At 51.1% G+C, this 18,949-nt stretch overlaps 2 protein-coding genes across 5 annotated transcripts in view; one reads left to right on the top strand and one right to left on the bottom strand.

Moving 5' to 3' along the window:
* Nucleotides 1-5,593, top strand: part of jade1 (jade family PHD finger 1) — a 10,305-nt gene extending 4,712 nt beyond the window's left edge. For all 4 annotated transcript variants that reach the window (XM_019878746.1, XM_019878755.1, XM_019878773.1 and 1 more), the window contains 6 exons: nucleotides 777-988; nucleotides 1,121-1,288; nucleotides 1,384-1,500; nucleotides 1,598-2,209; nucleotides 3,680-3,797; nucleotides 3,954-5,593. In XM_019878746.1, the coding sequence (XP_019734305.1) occupies nucleotides 777-988; nucleotides 1,121-1,288; nucleotides 1,384-1,500; nucleotides 1,598-2,209; nucleotides 3,680-3,797; nucleotides 3,954-4,858 (2,132 nt within the window). In that variant the 3' untranslated portion in view covers nucleotides 4,859-5,593. The remainder of the gene's footprint in view (nucleotides 1-776; nucleotides 989-1,120; nucleotides 1,289-1,383; nucleotides 1,501-1,597; nucleotides 2,210-3,679; nucleotides 3,798-3,953) is intronic.
* Nucleotides 5,594-6,679: 1,086 nt separating this feature from the next.
* nsd2 (nuclear receptor binding SET domain protein 2) lies at nucleotides 6,680-18,696 on the bottom strand. The gene is made up of 23 exons (XM_019877173.1): nucleotides 18,124-18,696; nucleotides 17,655-17,933; nucleotides 16,550-16,718; nucleotides 16,296-16,459; nucleotides 15,371-15,598; nucleotides 15,131-15,260; nucleotides 14,889-14,974; nucleotides 14,701-14,818; nucleotides 14,152-14,267; nucleotides 13,970-14,059; nucleotides 13,743-13,869; nucleotides 13,460-13,660; nucleotides 13,195-13,374; nucleotides 11,968-12,124; nucleotides 11,684-11,886; nucleotides 11,511-11,614; nucleotides 10,898-11,167; nucleotides 10,665-10,781; nucleotides 9,730-9,871; nucleotides 9,430-9,536; nucleotides 8,996-9,191; nucleotides 8,571-8,668; nucleotides 6,680-8,320 (listed from the first exon to the last, which is right to left on the bottom strand). Exons 1-23 carry the CDS (start codon nucleotides 18,691-18,693, stop codon nucleotides 8,150-8,152), a joined length of 4,023 nt encoding a protein of 1,340 aa, XP_019732732.1. The 5' UTR covers nucleotides 18,694-18,696; the 3' UTR covers nucleotides 6,680-8,149.
* Between the last annotated feature and the right edge of the window lie 253 nt (nucleotides 18,697-18,949).

Below are 18,949 nucleotides of genomic sequence, written 5' to 3'. Positions count from 1 at the left end.
GGGGGGGGGTCGCGGCTCATAGTCCCCCAAAATAAGGTAGCGTATTCCTTTTAGCGAAGCTAAATTGATGACGTAACCAAAAAAAACATAAGATCTACTGTCAGGTAATTTTTGAGGGCATTTATTGTGCAGATTTCAAAAGTCAAAACTCGGGACAATTGTGAAAAAAAAACTACACCAGCCGTATTATACATTTTTGTATATACGGTGATCCCTCGCTATATCACGCTTCAAGGTTTTGTACATGCCTGTACTGTATATACAACGAGGCGTCTGATTGGTTCCCGGCGTGACGTCGACCAATTGCATTTATCCCGTGAGCTGATTGTGGCCGGGCATCTTCACAAGCCCCGCCCAGCACCTTCCCTTGTGCCTCGTCACTCTTTTGACTCTCTGGCATACCGTCTCTTCTGTTGTGTTTGTTACGTGCGCGCAAGGGAGAGGGGCTGATGGGTTCCCAGCCCCCCCATTAACTCATTCAGTCCCAGCCAATTCTAGACCAAGTCTGAAAAGACGTTTCAAACCGTCTTTGGGAGTGAATGAGTTCACCGCGCTCAGTGAGGAATCGCTGTCACTGCTCTGTAAAGCGCTTTGTTGCAGCTGTTGTGAAAAAGCGCAAGTCACTTAAGATTGACCGCATAGTACTTCATTCATCGCCGTTCCGCCGGAAATCGGAAATTCCGTTCTCGTGGGGAAACGTTTTTTCTTTTCAGACCAACGTATCGCCCGGCTCACCCAGTGTCGCGTTGGGCTTTCCTTAAATGTCTCTCCCGCAGCCCTCCCGCCGTTGGACGAGTTTGCCATGGAGCGCGCCTTGGAGGAGTTTGAGCGTCGCTGCCACGACAACATGACGCACGCCACCGAGACGCAGGAGGGCCTGGGCATCGAGTACGACGAGGACGTGGTGTGCGACGTGTGCCAGTCGCCCGACGGCGAGGACAACAACGAGATGGTGTTCTGCGACAAGTGCAACATCTGCGTCCACCAGGTCGGGATTTGCGGCGAGAGGCGGAATCCTCCTCCTCCCCCTCCTGCGGTCTTATTTCGTACTCCCTCCTTTGGTACTCGAGTGTCCATATAAGTTGAGTTGCGTTTTGTTCCCCGCCGGCGATGTCTTCAGGCGTGTTACGGCATCCAGAAGGTGCCCAAGGGCAGTTGGCTCTGTCGGATCTGCGCCTTGGGGATCCTGCCAAAGTGCCAGCTGTGCCCGAAGAAGGGCGGCGCCATGAAGCCCACCCGCAGCGGAACCAAGTGGGTCCACGTCAGCTGTGCCTTGTGGATCCCAGAGGTGAGCCCTCGGCCGGCCGCAGCCCGCTCGGCGGGGGGGAATCTTTCCCGATTGCCTTTTTTTTTCTTTGAGCGCTCGCTGTGGTTTTCTCGCAGGTGAGCATCGGGAACCCGGAGAAGATGGAGCCCATCACCAACGTGTCGCACATTCCCAGCAACCGGTGGGCGCTCAACTGCTGCCTGTGTAAAGAGAAAACGGGAGCCTGCATTCAGGTGGGTCGGCGCAAGATGGACAAGAGCGCGCCAATTCAATTCAGTCCGCAAAAGATTTCCGCGGCGATCCCCACGCTTGTTTTTCTCCCGCCCGCAGTGCTCTGCCAAAAACTGCCGCGTTGCCTTCCACGTGACGTGCGGCCTCCACGCCGGTCTGGAGATGACCACCCTCCTCACCCAGGACGACGAGGTCAAGTTCAAGTCCTACTGTCCCAAGCATTCGGGCCTGGAGGGCGGCGACCTCAGGGAGCGAGACTCTGACGGCGAAGGGGAGAAGGAGGAGGGCGCCGGAAGCAAGAAGGGCAAACGGCGCGGGAGGATCCGGGGGGACGAGGAGGAAGAGGACCCAGCCGCGGCCCCACCCGCCGCCTCCACCTCCACCTCCTCCTCGTCGCCGTCGTCTTTATGCCTCGTCCGCCAACGCGACCCGCAGGATAATCGCGTCAACCTCCGAAAGATGAAGCTGCAAGAGATGGAGGAGGTCTTCTACCAATTTGTGGACGCCGAGGAGGTGGGCCGCCACCTCAAGATGGCGCCGGAGACGGTCGACTTCCTCTACCAGTACTGGAAGCTGAAGCGCAAAGCCAACTTCAACCAGCCGCTGCTCACGCCCAAGAAGGACGAGGAGGACAGCCTGGCCCGACGCGAGCACGAGGTGCTGCTGAGACGCCTGCAGCTCTTCACCCATCTCCGCCAAGATTTGGAGAGGGTAGGTGACCCAGTGAGGATGAAAGATCAATGGAGAGGCTCGTCCGCCATCGGAGAGGATTGGGACCTTATGGACAGAGGTGGCGGTCAGCCTTCGAGAGGTTGAAAGACAGTTAGCGGGGGGGGGGGTGTTGTCTGGGGAGCACAAGAGAGGATGAGTGACCAGGAGGTCTCCTTCAGAGGGTTTGCGACTACTAGTTAGGGTCAAAAGTGATTGTGGGTTTCTGCTGGGCTCAATAAAGGTTGGGAAACACGCTTGTGGGGAAGCTACAGGGGAATGCGGGGAAAGTGGGGTCCCCTCGAGACTCGAGAGTCTAAAACAGGGGTGTCCAAAGTCGGTCCTCAAGGGCCTCGGTCCTCAAGGGCCTCGGTCCTCAAGGGCCTTGGTCCTCAAGGGCCACTGTCCTGCCTGTTTTCCAGCTCTCCAAGGAGCAACGCACCTGATTCAATTTATCAGGATCGTTCTAATGCCGCTTCAGAGCTGGATGAGGAGCTGCTCATCTGAATCAGGTGTGTTGCAGCCGGGAGAGATGGAAAACAGGGCAGGACGGCGACCCTCCAGCTGGACATGCCTGGTCGAAAGGGTTTAAGAACCGTGTGACAAACGGGGAGGATGAGGTTCCTTTGCAGAAGCTTGGTCTTTGGCGGTGACAGATGGTTGCTTGGCCAGGGTAAGAGACCACTGGAGAGAGTGAAGGACAGGAATCTGGAGAAGGCGGGTCAAGGGTCCCTCGGAGAGGGTTGGGAAACCGGTATGGCTTGGAGGGCAATTGACCCATCATTCTCCTGAGAGGGTTGGAAAGACCATTGCTTGGTGGCCTTTGGGCACACGAAGAGCCTAAAGCAGAGTGTAGGGTTCCTCTAGACAGAGTGGGGTCCGCTGAAGAGTCGTCGATTCTTGGAAAGGATGACAGGCTATCGGTATGATTCCTCGGGGGAGGGTAAAGGACTAGACCCAGAGGGTAGGCGACCTCCGGAGTGGGTAGGACTGTTTCTTCTGAGTCGGTGAGTCCCGGGAATGAGTGCAAGACCATGAGTTGGGGTCCTCCAGAATGTGTCAATCACCACTGGAGAGGGTAAGTGACTTCTGGGGTGGTTGGAGCCCCCCCGAAGAGTGTTATGCACTAAGGGAGAAGAAAAGGCTAAAAGTCCTCAGGGGAGTGAAACCGGACCACTAGAAATACATCGCTCCTTTGGAGAGATGACTGATTGACTATTGGCCATCCTTAGGGGGTTGATGACCCCGAGACCACGGAAGGATCTCGGGGTCTCGGGGTTCGTCGTCCATCGAGGAAGTTTCCCTTACGAGCAGGAACTCAACTGTATTTCTCGAGCACTTTCAAACAGCCATCGCTGCATACAAAGTGCTGTGCAAGGAACCCGAATGTCTGGTCCTCCTCGGTTTTGGCAAGACTACAGAGCAACAAGTACACCGCAGCATTTAACTTTGACCTCCCGCTGCCTCCCTCAGGTCCGTAACCTGACCTACATGGTGACCCGGCGGGAAAAGATGAAGCGTTCCCTGTGGCGAGTGCAGGAGCAGATCTTCCAGCACCAAATCCGGCTCATAGACCAAGAGCTGCTCACTGGTGAGTCACCGCGTGTGCGCGCGTTACGATCTTTTAGACAGATGAGCCGTGACATTTGTCAGGAGCAACAAATATTGGAGTCGGCCTGAACTGAACGACTTGTAAATCATTCCATCAACGGCAAGTTCAAGGCTTGGTCCACCGTTTTGTCCCCAGGGAATCCGTCCAAGACGAACCTACAGCGCCTTTTTTCTGAGGACCACCTGAACTCTCTCGGGTGCCACGCCGGGACCCCGTGGAGCCACTCGGCGCACAAAACCAAACGGCGGTCCAAGCAAGACAAGGGGAAGTCACGTGAAAGGAAAGGACTCTCCGACTCGCTGCTGGTTTCCAAGAAGGACATCAAAACCCTCGACGCCAAATCCTTGCAGGTCAAAGAGTCCGGCTCGGACCCCCAGACCTCGAACCACCTGAATGACGGCCTCACGCTTCGGCACGTGAAGTCCCCAAAGCAGGAGGTGACCTCTCAGGAAGGTATTGGCGTGAAACCGCATCGGAAAACCGTGCGGAGGGAGGCCCCGGGCCCCGAACGGCGGAAAGAAAAACAACCCGAGCACGAGGAGCGGAAGAGGAAGCGGTGGACCGACGTTTCGGAGACCTCCGCCGGATCCCAGAAAGTCCGCTTCCATCCCAAACATCTGGATAAAACCGTCTCCATCCGGCTGGTGGACATCCGATCGTCGGACGCCGAAGAAATTCGAAGCGGCTCGGGAAACCCGGACGTTGTCAACCACGGTCAAGTCAAAGAGTCCCCGTCGGATGTTCCCCGCGTGTCTAACGGGTCCCTGAAAGGCTGGGGCAAGTTCCGGATCCCCAAGCGGAGCGAGAAGACGGAGCCGGAACAGCGCAAACAATTGCTGCGGCCGCTCACCAACACGCCGACGCCGGGGCCCCAGCACCCGAGGACCAGGCTGCGCACGGGGGCCGAGAACGAGGACGGCGGGCCCGAGGTGCTGGAGCCCTGCTTGAAACGCTGCCACTCGCACCAGCTCAGGGGCGACGCCTCCCTCAGCCGCCGCTACGGCTCCGACATCATCCGCCGTGGCGTCCTCGCATCCTGACCCGCGAGGGAAAAAGACAAATAGGCGCTACCTTTTTATTTTTCTGGACAAATCCGATAAAAATGTCTGAGTAGAGCTGATATTTATTTTTTACGTGTAATATAAACTGGGAAATATTGGACTTTATTTTGAGACACTTTTTGTTCTGCCGCTGACCCGCAAGGGACCACAAAGCTCTCGTGATTTATTTTTTTTGTTTTGTGCGTGCGTGCGCGTGTTGAAAGTTGCAGAAGGGGTGGAAATTTTCCAAAACATTCTTGCGATGTTAAGATCGGGAAATACTCCAAATTGGAACATTTCCATGGGAATTCAATTGAATTGAGCAACTTGCGCTCATGAACCCGTGGTGACATGATCGCCTGGTTTCAAATGAGCAATTCCCATGGAAAGTTTCCATGGTTGAAACTGGCCAACAAGTTTCCAACCCTTGTGAAAAGTGTTCCCAAGTGTTTTGCACGACGCAGGAAGCGGCAGCGACCTTTTTTACGATTGGCATTTAAGACGAGTTGGCAGTGACGCAGACGCTCGCCATTAGCACTTGAGTGTCGTTGAACTCGCGCCCGCACCACGTGCCTCACTTGAAGAGTTTGCACTACGACGGGCCGGCCAGAGTTATTTTTACACTGAAAGAAAACAAAAATCCTGGGCCGCTGCTGTACTACTGTTATGCAAAAAGTTCGATTGCTTTGATTGTCTTTAGTCTAAAAGAGGAATAAAAATCTCTGGAGGAGCGACTTTTGTGCCTTTGTTGGTTTTTGTTTGTCTTGGAGGGGCGACAAAAAGAATCTGTGCCTGCCTTTGTAAGACTCGAAATTCAAACACTGAATCCTTCCTAATTTTTTTTTTCTTGTTCGCTGTAGTTTCATTTGGAACCTGTACTAATGTGCAATTTGAGATTGAAATCTGTTCGTGTGTTAATATATATCTTTGTGTTTCTGTCCACTGCATCCTATCTTTTTCACCCCCAAAAGTATTTTTTAAAAAGGAAAAAAAATAGTCTGCCTTCAAACCTACGTCGGCCCGTGACCTTGCGTCACAGGAAGTTGTTAGCGATCAGCCGTCTCCAATTGTCGCGAGCGATCAGAGCTGTTGAAAGACACGTTTGGTTTGTTCTTGTTCGAAGTTTGATCTGCAACTCAGCGATGACATTGTCAAAGAATGACAGTCTGGAGCGCCAGGAGCGGAATTTTCAAACTGTTCGCGCGAGCGACGCAAATCATGTTGGTACGATGACCACGCTACAAAGGTGCGCCCCTGACTCCCTTTGTCCTGCAGGTCTCACACTAAGGTAGGCACTGATATCATTTTATTTTTTTACAAACAGAGTCTTGAATCGAGTTTACTTTTCTGTTTGGCTCACATTAGGGTCCGTTGTGTGTGTTGCTCATGAGTGCGGTAACGGCTCGATCTTGGGAGATGGCTGCTTGAAAATGACTTCGAACTCGCACTGAATTACTGAGTACAGTAATCCCTCGTTTATCGCGGTTAATGGGGACCAAAACCATCCACGTTAAACGAAAATCAGCGAAGTAGCGACCAATAAACATATACAGGTTAAAAAAAAACATTTTTTTTCAAGTCCGCAAACGAAGCAGGCCCCAACCGTATAATTACATTTTGCTTACCTTTTACAAAATATGTCCACTACTCTTGTAAAAATATTTTTTTAATCACAATATTGTATCGCATGCAATATTTTATTTTGTTTAATATTTTACATGAATAAGATCGTGATTAATTACCATATGTTATTAATTCTGTTTCCTGCAAAATAAGTGGCAGCACACACACGCGCACAAAAAGCTTCCACAAGAATAGTAGGAGGAAAAACGATGGTATATTTACAATAGAAGGCATCACTATGGGCACTTATACAGTATGTACATATTAGTCTGTGGTTTCAGAGGGACAGTAGTTACAAGCCAGTTAAACAGTGCTCACCTCACAACAATACACTACATTCGACACACACACACACACACAAAACGTTCGCGCAAACGATGGTCAGAAAACGCTCCCCCAAAAAATACATTTCCGCACTTGGCCAGGATGCGTTCAGGCACCGTAGGAAATTAGGCACACAGTTCCGAGGTCACAATCAGGAGAGGTCAAACAAGACTTTTCCTCTGGGGTGGGGGGCAGACATGTAATAAAGTAAAAAGGTTAATTTGATGGTGGACTTCATAACATCAGCGCGGGAGGGGGACGGGGTGGAGGGGGACGGGGGTCCTCTATTAAAGCCAACTGAAGTCTGGGTACATTTGAGTACTGACTTCCTCCGAACAAACTTAAAACTGCATTTGGATTATCCAACCTGCATTTTCGACTGATCCACTCTTATGAGACTAGATCTCTCTCTCCCCCACAAAAAAGAGAAAAAAAAAAAGGTTTTTGATTTCATTGGGACAAAGTTGGTGAAATAAATAAGAGAGAGAAAAAAAAAACAAGAACTAGACAAAAGCCACCTTTTTATATCCCGCTGTGCATTGGAGCAGCGATTCCTTCGAACGAACAGAAGCCACTTTTTCAGCGCGCGCCTTCAAGCACAGGCTAAAGAACAGTGGACAAAAGCCGCCTTTTCGTGATTCGGGGTGTATTCAAGCACCGATTTTTCTCGTCTTTCATGGACTTAAAGTGCAAGCAAGCACCGAGTCCTTGAAAAGACTTTTGCTGCCGTTTTAGGATTCAGGAATTCCTCTTCTTTTTTTTTTTAAATTACAGACAAGAAACTAGAAGTTATGATCCAAATGAAGAGTACAAAATGTGCTTGGAACCCTTCAACGTCTCAGTAGTGTTTGTCACAGGGCACACGCGCCCCTCTCCCAACGTGATCTATCATTGCTATGATCTCCTGTTGGATATTATCACCCCAAAAAAAAAAAAAAAAACAAAGTGAGGGACACTACTGGACTAAGTACAGTACAAGGTAGTCATTCCTGGGATGTACAAATATATATTTACTATTTATACGCTATATATTAGAATAAAAAATACATTTGGCAACACGTCAGACAAGCCCTGCTAATTTATTTTTACCGCTACTTTTTGGTTTTAATGGAAACTAAAAGTGAAGGGGACTCGAGTATGAGCCTTGACTAACCCTAAAGAGGTTTACAATTAAAAAAAACAAACAAACAAACAAAAAAGGCAGTTTGGTGGAAATTTTCCAGGACAGGAAGTGGATAGGTCAGTGCAGGAGGACAAAAGGGGGAAAAAAAAACAGAAAAAGTGTCATCGACGAGCTCGTTCCCTGATGGCCGAGATTTAACGCGTTTGTTTTCTTTCTACTTTTTAAGCTTCGGCCGCTTTCCTCTTGGCGTTCTTGACTTGGGCCTTCCCGGGGCACTTGGGACGGGCGGCGGCAGCGGCGGCAAGGACGGCGGAGAGGGCGGCATCCTGGTGCTCGTCGTGCTCCAGGCAGCACAGTTGGCCGGTGGGCGGCCAGGCACGCAGCGCCCCCTCCTGGTGTGTGTTCCACCAAAATAAGACATTTGGAATCATCTGATTTTACTTGGGACAACAATGATCGAAACAATCATTTTTTTTAAAAAAATTCCCTCTCGTGTGGTATTCCTGAATTGCTGTTTAGTTGGCACTTGGGACGGGCGGCGGCAGCGGCGGCAAGGACGGCGGAGAGGGCGGCATCCTGGTGCTCGTCGTGCTCCAGGCAGCACAGTTGGCCGGTGGGCGGCCAGGCACGCAGCGCCCCCTCCTGGTGGGCCTTGCAGAAAGAGTTGGGGCACAGCTGGCAGAAGGCGTCGGAGTTCTTGCCGCAGACGTCGCAGTGGTGCCACGGGCAGTCCCAGCGACCTGACGGCAAATGGTACGTTACTCTTCACGTACTTCTCCACACTGCGCTCTGTAGCGCCCCCTAGAAAGTCCACCTTTAGCGCCCGTTTTCTTCACTGGCCCCAGTTTTACTCATCAACACAAAAGTTGGTGGACTTGTTGAACAGAACAAGATGCACTGTTGCTTGAAATTAAACAGCAAGTTGATTGTTTTGGTTTCAATTTCAGACCCTTTAAACCATTGATGTCCAACCTATGGCCCAGGCCCATTAGCGGCCCACCATCCATTTTTCGGCGGCCTGCGACATTAAAATAAACAAATCAATAAATAAACCCATCTATACTGACCAAAAGGCCTCTTGGAGAGGTTGAGGCACGACAGGTGGAAAGCTTTGGTGCACGTCTTCTTTCCGCAGATGACCAGCTGTCCTCCGTCGCCGCAGCGGAAACACTCGTCGTCCGACTTCTTGCCCTCCGTCCGCCGCTTCCTGTACTTGCGTTTCAGCCTCTTGCCTTTGGGATCGGCCGCCTGACCGTTGGAGTTCTGCCGAATACCACGGTGACACCTTGATTTAGGACTAATCTGTTGCACGGTGGCGTTCAAAAATTTCAAATCACTCCTATCTCAAATTATATGTCTCCATTGGAATGAATGGGAATGCATTTAATCCGTTACACAAAAAAAAAAAAATAGCGGCGTCTTCACCTAAAGCGGAATGTTAAGAAGAGAAAAGTTTGTGTGTGACATTTGTGCTCGTGGCAGCTTAAACTTTGGTTTTCACCTTGGGACGATCTCCCAGGAAGCCGCTGCAGTTGGGGGCGCCGCAGCGACACACCGTCTTTTCGTTGCCCAAACAGTCCAAGTTGTAGTTGAACGTCAGCTCGGTGCCTACCAGCCAAAATGGACAGCGGTGTCAAATGTTTCAAAGGATAGAAGCATACTTTTTTTTTTAAATGGTTTGTGTACAGTGCTAAGCTAGCAAGAATCGCTGGCTTTGTACATGACATGTGTATAAAAGCGTCGTTGTTGTGATAGTGACAATGGCCTACGAGCATTTAAAGAAAAAAAAAAAAAAAAAGACCCGCTGTGATGTCGCAGACAGCGAACAGTCCGACGCGCGTGTCTCCGTTGACGGTCCACTTCTGCGTCTCGCAGTTGGGCTGACAGCTGTGGTTCATGAAGCGAGAGAAGTTCCCCTTGGGACCGGCGTCGATGATTCGGTCCTTGAGAGGCAAATTCGACAGCAAAGACGTGATGGTTCTTGGCATCCGCTTTGAACGATTTCAACAATCAGGCCGTGGCGCGTTTGTGGTATTGACAACTGTGACGTTGCAGTCCGCTGTCATGCAACGTTCCCAACGCAATACCGTGTCATTCATGTCGCTCCCGGTGGAAAAAGAGCCGCTGAAAGCAACGGCACCCGTGCACACCAGAGAGCAGCGCGTTTATACGCGTACACTCATGGACCGTCATTTCAAAAAAAAAAAAAAAAATCTCATTTTCGACATTTAACGGTATCGCTTCAGAATTCAGATATCGCTTCATTCTTAAGCGATATCTCAAGACAACAGTTCCGAACTTGGGTCTTAAACTGGACAGTGATTTTAAAATTGGACCAGCAAATCTGTGCCATTGTCAAATTCCGTTTTTTTTGGCCTTCGGCAGCTTGGCTAAATTCAAGCCTCTCCTTTCTCAAGAGCACTTTGAAACAGTCAGTCACAAGTTCGTCATGGACTTGACTTTGGAGTCAGCCGAGCCTCCATGGAGTGTCTCCAGTTGGTCCGCAATGCTGCCGCTCGCCTCCTAACCGGAGCTGGTAGGAGGGAGCACATCATTCCTACTCCGGCGTCCCTTCACTGGCTCTCGAAACATTTTACAGTTCTTTTGAAGATCCTACGTACGATTTGTTTTCAAATCTTGAAATGGCCTGGCCCCACCTCACCTCTCGGAGCTTCTCTGCCCCTGCCCGGCGCCTCAGGCCTGGGAAGTGACATATTCATAGTGACACAGACATACCTTGTCAATCGTTAGCATGTAGAAGTCGGTGATGTTGTTCTCGTGAGCGTGTTTGATCCTGGCCCGGCATTCGTCCTCGTCTATCAGCTCGCCGACGTACTCGTTCACAAACTCTCCCTGGCGGATGAACAGATAAGATTTCAAAAGCTGCCGAAACGTGCGCTTTTGCCCGACGACGTGGAAGCGCAGGTGCAATATATTTTGTGTTGCTTTGGGCGAGGGCGCTTCTTGACCTTCTTGATGTCGCGCAGGGCGACGAGTCCCCAGCCCTTGCCGGGCGTCTTGATGATCTTGGTGTCCGGGTAGAGGCGCTTGGTGAAGTCCTGGTTGCAGCAGCGCTCGCCGCTGGGACACACCTGCGGGTGGCACTCGTACTGCAGCATGCGGTTCAGGCACTCCGACTCAAAGCCGCACGGACGCTCCACCGACGGCTTGCAGTTGCACTTGGGGATCTCCGACACGTCGGCCGCGTACACCTGCACCTTGCCCACCGCTTTGTTGACCTGAAAGGTACGGTCACGGTAATTATTTTAGTAGCCCCCCGAGCCCCCAAAAACATTACAGTTGATTTTTTTTTTTTTTTTACCCTTCACGTTCAGAAAATGGTAGAGACTGTTTTCCACTCTTCTGGATTTGCTTTGACTGATGTCAAGCAAGCTTTGAATTTTTTCTGCAGCATTCTGTCACAGAAATCCTTGTTCCGCGCTTCCCAAACGACAATTCAAACCAATTCGTGGCAAGTTGAATGTTTAGCAGCTTTTTTTAAAGGTTTAACCAATTATTTTGTGGTCGTACGTCGCGGCCCGCTGTGTCAAAGTTGTCCGGTGCCAAGTTTTTATAGCCCACCTTGATAAATTTGTACGGGGGCGGTTTCCGATTTTTCTCCTGCGCTTCCTTGGCCTCCCGCTTCATCTTCATCTCCTTGAATCGAGATTCAGCCTCTAGCAACGCTGAAGACAGGGAAATGCTTCAAATTTTCTGCTGCCGTTCAGATTGACCTTTGCCATTTGAATCTTTACCCGTCTTAAAGACTTTCCCGATGCCGTTTTTCTGGTATTTGCTTCCCCGGTCGCCCTCCATGTAGGGGAAGACGCGGCCCTGGTGGGTCCAGAAGTAGTCCTTGGAGCCGAAGAAGAAGACCGGGAACTCGCCGATCTGGTGGCGAAGGTGCTGGATGTTGGTGGGAATGTTGCGGGGGTGCTGGATCTCTGCGGGCCACCATCTGAAAACAGCGCGGCCGTTATGGAGCGATGAGGAAGGTTTCGGTGGGAAGACGTCGAGGCGTCCACGGTGCGGCCCCCACCGGTAAGTTCCCAGTTTGACCCAGATGATGTCCCGGTATTTGGGCTTCTTGCCCGCGCGGCAGTCGTTGCAGAACCAGCTGCCGTCGGGCATGGCGATGTTCAGGCAGTCGGGGTGGAAGGCGGCGGGACAAGACTCGCAGCACAGCAGCTGACCTCCTGCGAGGTGCACACATTTCACCTTTTTCTTTTTTTTTTTTTAAAAATACCGGATTTTCCACACTATGAGGCGCACCGAAAAGTCTTCCATTTTCTTCAAAGCACACAGCGCGCCTTAAAATCTGGTGCGCCTTATGTATGGTCATTACGGTAATATGTCGACCCCAAGATGGCGCCTTGCTGGAGACATGCTTACGTTCTAACTTGCTGTTGGTTCAGTGAACTGTGTCGCTGCTTTACTAAACTCAAATACCGCTACGTCTTTGTCCGTGTCTCTGTGCATTCTCTTCCGTTCGCCTCGAGAGATCATTTATTGGACGCAGTGGATTATAAGGCGCAATCTACAATGCAGCCATTAGATGGAGCTACGCTACTTCCGTTCGACTCAAGAGGCGTTCATGACCGCCTCAGAAAAACGTAAATTAACGATTCCTTCAATGAAATCACGAAAATTGAAAGTAATGCATCAAAAATTAAAATCAAGCAAGGAAATCACAAAATGAATTCTATAGCCCCCCCCTTACAGAATTTATTTTGTGATTTCCTCGTTTGTGAATACAGTACACAACTAAGGAATAAATAACAAAACACTTTTGAGACAGTCCGGTCTTCTCCATTTTCCTGACATCTGATCGTTCTGTTGGCGCTACGCTCAAGGAAATGCAAAAATAAATTCTGTAGGGGGGCGATATAATTTATTTTGTGATTTCCTCGCTTGATTTTCTGTTTTGATGCCTTATTTTCAATGTTCGTAGTTTCATTGAAGGAATCGTTAATTTACGTTTTTTCGGAGGAGTCATGAACGCCTCTCAAGTCAAATGATGGGCTGTTGCGCCATCTAGTGGATGCACTGTAGATCGCGTCTTATAATCCGGTGCGTCCAATATATGAACTAAATGACAAAATAGGCCATTCATTGAAGGTGCGCCTCATAATCCAGTGCGCCTTTTAGCGCGGAAAATACGGTAATGGCAAAAATGAAAAATGTTTTTTTTTCTGTTGGTGGAGTTAAAAGGCGCAATGCCTCCGCGCGGGCTCAACAGCGGCGCCTTATGTTTCGTGTCGGCCACCTTTGGAGCAGACGAAGCACCAGCTGACATTGACGTGACTGTGGTGGCTGTATCCCTTCTTGGCGTTGAAATGGTTGGTGCAGACGATGGCGGTGTTGGTGATCATCTCGCTGCCCGCCGCCACGCACTGGTCGCCCACGTGGTAGGCCACCGGGCAGCGCAGGCAGCGCATCAACCGCCCTGCGAATACGCCGGCCCAAAAAGTTGAGCCGAGTCACGCGACCCGAGTCCGCGTCGGGTATCGCGCGTCGGCGGCGCGGCGAACCTTTGGTGGACTTGTGCTGCGTGCGGCAGCCGTAGTGGCAGCTGAGGCAGGTGTGCAGCGGGCAGCGCAAACCTTTGTTGTCAAACACGGTGAGCGGGCTGAGGCGGGCGCACACCTCGTGGTAGAATTTGCCACAGTGTGCCACGTGGCAGCGGCGCACGTCGCCGTCCGACTGCTTGCACGTGAAGCACGGGTGAACCCCTGGGCCAAGAAATAAGAAGTCGGCGTGAGGAGGAGACGGCGGTTTCGCAAAAGCCGCGGCGCATCGCGCGCGCGCGCTCACCCGTGCTGCACGGCCGACACAGCAGCTTGTCGTCCGGCTCGAAGCTTCCGCCCAGACAGTGGAGATGGAACATGCCGCCGCACTGCCCTTCGCAGGGGACCAGGTCCTCGCCCGCCTGCTCGCACGCCTGCGCCGCGGCACCGAGGCAAATGTGACTTCTACTTGCGCCGTCATTAAAAAAGAAAAAAAAAAAAAAATCCACTGAGCCAAAGGCGCTTGAGACCAACCTGGCAGGCGAACTCTTTCTTGCGCTCTCCTTTTTTCATCCCGTCCAGGCTGTCGCCCGGCGAATCGGGGCACCCTTCGCTTCCGGACCCCTGCACGCAACCGTCGCTCCGCTTAAGTGAGGCCGGTTTGAGGCTCGTTTGAACCCTGGCGGACTTGGGGGGGGGGCGGCACGCGCACTCACCTCAGGTTCAGGACAAAGGAAGGAGCGTCTTTTTTTGGTCTTGACGGGCTCTCCGAGGTTCTCTCCGTCCTGCTTCCGCTTCCTTTTGCGCTTTGGTTCCTCCGCCTCTTGCTCATCTGCAGGGTGGGAACATTTTCACAAAGTGGTCGCGCGGCTCGGTTGGCTTCAAGCCGATGGCACCCCCCGGTGGCCCATTTCGAGGGATCGAAAGGGAAACGGAGCGATCGTGTCAAGTTTGATCGATATCTCGCGTTGCCGTTTTGGTGTCAGGTCTTGAATTTGAACGTCAAGTGCCATGTTAGGAACGGAGGCGACCCCCCCCCCTCCCCCACCAGTTGATATTGAGCGATATGCCACATCGCTTGCCTCGGGATGGGCCAATCTCATCCATGCCCGCTCGTCAGCAGTCTCGACAAATCGGTTCGTTCGGCGAGCTCGTAGAAGCTTGCTTTTATCCAACTCGTGGAACCAAATCGTGTTTGGATGCGGTTCTCCCTTGCTCAATGAGATCTCGATTTCTGACCGCCACTTGAATGTTGCGAGGTATACCTGCAAGTAGCGCGTGATGCTTTTTTAGTCCTCGCTTGGTTTCTTTCCCTTCTTTGTCCGCTTTCCAGCTCCTCGTGCCGGGCTTCCGGCGGGCTTCCGCCACCATCCAGGCCTGGTCCTGTCGATGAAGAATGCTCATGGTATGCGTTTCCCTGCCTCGCACGCAGGAGACTCTGAGGAAAGCTCACATTTTTTCGTCTCTTTTTGGGCTGCCGTTCCACTGCCGCGTCTAACTCGGTGGTCCTTTTGGCGATTTGCTTCAGCCCTTTCTTACCTAAAAAGCAAGAAGTAGTGAAAAGAAGGGGGAGAAAAAAAAAAAAAAAGCAAGCGATTAAATTGTACTTTTTCCACTTCAGAAATCACCGAGCAGCCGTTTGGGCGCCTTTGAAAGGCAATGCGGCCGCGTAAAAAGCGTCCCGTTGCAACTGACCCGGAGGCGAACCTTCTCCCAACGTCCTCTTCTTGGCGGGACCCGTTAACGTTTTCCTCCTTCCGTCCGTCTTTAGAGGGGAGCCGCCTTGTTTGGGTCTCGGCTTCTTCTTGACGGGTACCGCCGGTTCCTATCGAGCGAAACGTCGACATTTATCAAATCCACGTGGATCGCAGAAGTGGAAGCCGGCTTTACAACTTAGCACTTCCTTGGGGAAAGGAAGGAAAAGTAGCTAAGCGGCCCGTCTTTGGCCGCGGCCACGCCCATCGAGAGCCGGGCCTCCGCCTCCGCGCTGGACTCCGGCTTGAGCTTGTCCAGGATGCAGGGGTTGAGGTGGGGCCCGTTATCGTCGTACATGAAGATGAAGTTGGCCAGGCGGTCATCCAGCGACATGGCCAGCGCCTCGGTGGCCTGGATGACGCCCATCTTCCACTGCGGTCGCATTTTACGGGGCACGGAAGGAAGCGTCTGGAGGGAACACGAGACGACCAAAAAAGAATGACGGAGGTGCGTGCACGTCAAACTGGATTTCGAAGCGACCCATCTTACAAGCCTTTAAGTTTTAAGTTGGCAAGCGAGCTTCAGATTCAGCACCGCTCGCATAAAGTGGAATAAATAAATAAATACACGAGCGCGGCAGGCGCAGATGGTTTTGGTGCAGATCCATCACATTTTGTGTTCCACCAAAATAAGACATTTGGAATCATCTGTTTTTACGTGGGACAACAATGACCGAAACAATCTTTTTTTTTTTTTAAATTCCCTCTCGTGTGGTATTACTGAATTGCTGTTTGGTTGTTTTTTTTTCTTTTTTAATCATTGAACAATACCAAATAAACAACAATGCGTGGTTAATTAAAAAAAAGATCCTAGGGGGAAAAATAGTTTTGTAATTTACTTTAATGACGAATAAATATCTCTGGAATAATCACTTCTAAAAAATATTCAACAGTGACAGCCGTACTTCTTGATTCAGTTTGAGGCGTGAAAGATGAATTTCAGACATTTTAACGCTTTAAGATCAGCGAGAACTCTGTCATTGGACAACGAGGCGAACACACGAAGGCAAACTGAAAAAAACAATTTCATAGGAACTTGGAGACGATGCTCAAGGCCTTTTCACACTGCACTTAAGTTTCTTTCTTGGTGTGATGTTTACAAGTACCTTTTTGTGAAGGACGTGTGAGGCCGGCTGCTTGTTGCGCAGGCTGAGCTCCTGGTACTGGCTTTCTCGAGCAAAGGACACCATGTTCTTCTCAAAAATGTAGCCCCTCTCAGGAGCATCTCCAAAATACTGCACGTGATAAAGGAAGCCCGACCTACTTTTAGCTATTCAAAAAAAAAAAAAAAACAACATACAGAGATTAGAGGGAATATTCCGAGTCTTTGTATTGGGCGCCGACTGAGGAGGGAAGTCACCGTTGGGTTTGGGTTTGACGTGGTGGTTCCGTTCGGGGTCGGTGGTGACGATACAGGGCCACCAGGGGTACCCCGACACCTTGGTCCAGACCACGTCGCCAACGGAGAAGCTGCTCGGCAAAGACGGCGCTTCCGTGGCAACTGGCGACGGCTCAGAGACGACTGCGGGCTAGAAGAAGAAAAGACCAAAAAAAAGAACGGAAGGGGGGGGGGGGGGGGGGGGATGCACATTTTTGAGAGTCAAGTCATCTTTTGTGGATATTTCAAGTAACTTCAGAGATACTTATTGCGACCACAGAATTCACGACAGGCGTAAAGAATGAAATCGAAGTCGCAAGGGCTGGGCGACATGGGCTCAATATTCTAAAGCGTTATTTTAACAAGTTTGAAGGTCAAGCTTTTTGCATCAAGCATTTTCAAGGCGATTGTCGCTTTTAGGTCACAACCATGCATGGAAAAAAGCTAAACTGCACCTTGTCAACAGTCCAAAAAAAAAAGAAAAAAAGAAATTGTCCCCCTGCCTGTCAGCGACTGGACAACTTTTTGGCAACGTTAAGACCTGTAAACAGCGGATGTAAGGATTACGTGTCATTTTTTAAAGCTCATTGAAGAGCAAGGATCCCCAGACAGCCTGAAATAAACACAGTGCCAAATGATCGCACAAAACTTGAGGAGGTTTTGAGCTAATATCATTTTTTTAAAAAACTTAATCCATTGCCAAATTTCTTGGATTAAAAAAAAAAAAAAAAAAGACGCAGATAAATCTTCCCCCATCCCCACTATTGATGCGACCTATGCGCCGTACAACTCAAATGCGGCGGGGATGTCAAAATAAACAACTGAGAGCACGTGGTTACACACGTGTACACACAATCTTATAACTGGGGAAGTGGCTGTGTTCAGAAATGACCAGTCACATTCAAACTCGTGTTAAATGAGAGTCCGCACACATTTGCCACCATTGAAGCGCCCAACTTGCCGGAGAGAAAAACATTCAATCCAGGTTTCATCGGACCAGAGCACGATTTCCCACACGTGTTTTTGCTAGCCTAGCCCATTGCCCAGAGATGTGAAGAAGACCGGAGACAGCCCAGCCAGTACTTGCCAGAAGTTCCTGCCGCTCCTTCAGTGTTTCCGTCGGCCTCTCGGCAGCCTCCCTGACCAGTTTTCTTGTCATCTTTTCATTGATTTTGGAGGGGCGTCCAGTTCTCGGCAGTGTCACCGTTGTGCCATACTTTCTCCACTTGACGACGACTGTCTTCACTGTGTTCCACGGCATATTTAAGGCCTTGGAAATTCTTTTGTACCCTTCTCCTGACCGATACCTTTGAACAATGAGATCCTTCTGATGCTGCGGAAGCTCTCTGCGGACCGTGGCTTGCGACTACAAAAATGTCAGGAAAAGCCTATTAGAACATCCGAACTTTGTTTGGGATTATTTGGACGCAATCTAAATGGTGGCAGGTCTGTCCTGAGTCCCGTTTAACGTGAATTTGGCTAGCTGGGGGTTCACCTGATTTCTTTACGTTCCTAACAAACAAGGTGGAAGGAGCTGATGAAAAGTAAAAACTAACCTCATCCGCCGCCTCCAAAGCAGGACCGAGAGCATCTTCGGGTAGGGCGGAAGAGCCGAGGGCGGGTCGAGCTTTTGGTTTCTGGGATCTACCCCGCCGCTTCTTCACTTCCTGTCTTTCCTCAGGCACCGACGCCGCCGCACCTTGGACAACGGCGACGACGGCGGACAAGCTGGTCCCGCCGGCCGAGCACGGCTCAAAGAGCGGCGCCTTGACCACCTGGGGTACGGTCACCTTTAGCTCCGGCTCGCCGTGCGCAGCGCACGTGTGCTGATGGGTTCCGTTGGAAGGGGGCGCTTCGGCACCCTTGAGGACCGGCGTCTCGGCGGCGCACAGCTTGGGGATGGCGTCCTGATCGCTGTTGAGCACCAGAGACGTGAGGTCCTTCAGCCTCTCGTGGCCGTGGCCGGACATCTTCTGGAGCACGCCGTCCTGCAACGTGGCGGCCAGTTGCGCGGCGGCCTGGTCCATGAGCAGGGAGGGGTCGCCGCGAGACTCCGGCGGCTGCTTCATGCTGACGGGGTTGGCCGGCTCGGGCATGGAAGGCAAGGAGCTCCCTTTGCTGTCCATTCCATCCAAGTCCTTTTAACACACGCTCTGACAAAACAGCACAGATGCGACAGAGTCACACACGTGCAAGTCTCAAATCTTCACTTTCACGTCTCAAGCAACACCCCCCCCCCCTACCCAAAGTCATTTTGTGCAGGGCACGTCAAGCCAAGTCATCGGTCAGATCACCTCAAGTCCCAGGTGCGAGTCCCAAGTTAAGTCTCAACCTTCAAGCTCCTTGCGAGTCCCAGATCATTTTGCCCGATGCTCGGCTTAC

This window comes from Hippocampus comes, unplaced genomic scaffold (assembly GCF_001891065.2).
Source record: "Hippocampus comes isolate QL1 unplaced genomic scaffold, H_comes_QL1_v1.1 scaffold295, whole genome shotgun sequence".
NCBI classification, from domain to species: Eukaryota; Metazoa; Chordata; class Actinopteri; order Syngnathiformes; family Syngnathidae; genus Hippocampus; species Hippocampus comes.
The sequence above is the reverse complement of the archived record's forward strand: the minus strand, read 5'-3'. Positions and strand labels throughout refer to the sequence as shown.

Bases quoted from the DNA above. Each gene is read 5' to 3' on its own strand.
- nsd2 (XM_019877173.1), bottom strand. From the start codon at position 18,693: ATGGACAGCAAAGGGAGCTCCTTGCCTTCCATGCCCGAGCCGGCCAAC. The intron at 16,719-17,654 runs GCAAGTACTGGC...TTCTTCTTCTAG, and splicing joins AGGAGCGGCAGGAACTTCTG to CCCGCAGTCGTCTCTGAGCC. The intron at 14,819-14,888 runs GTGAGCTTTCCT...CTTCATCGACAG, and splicing joins CCAAAAAGAGACGAAAAAAT to GACCAGGCCTGGATGGTGGC.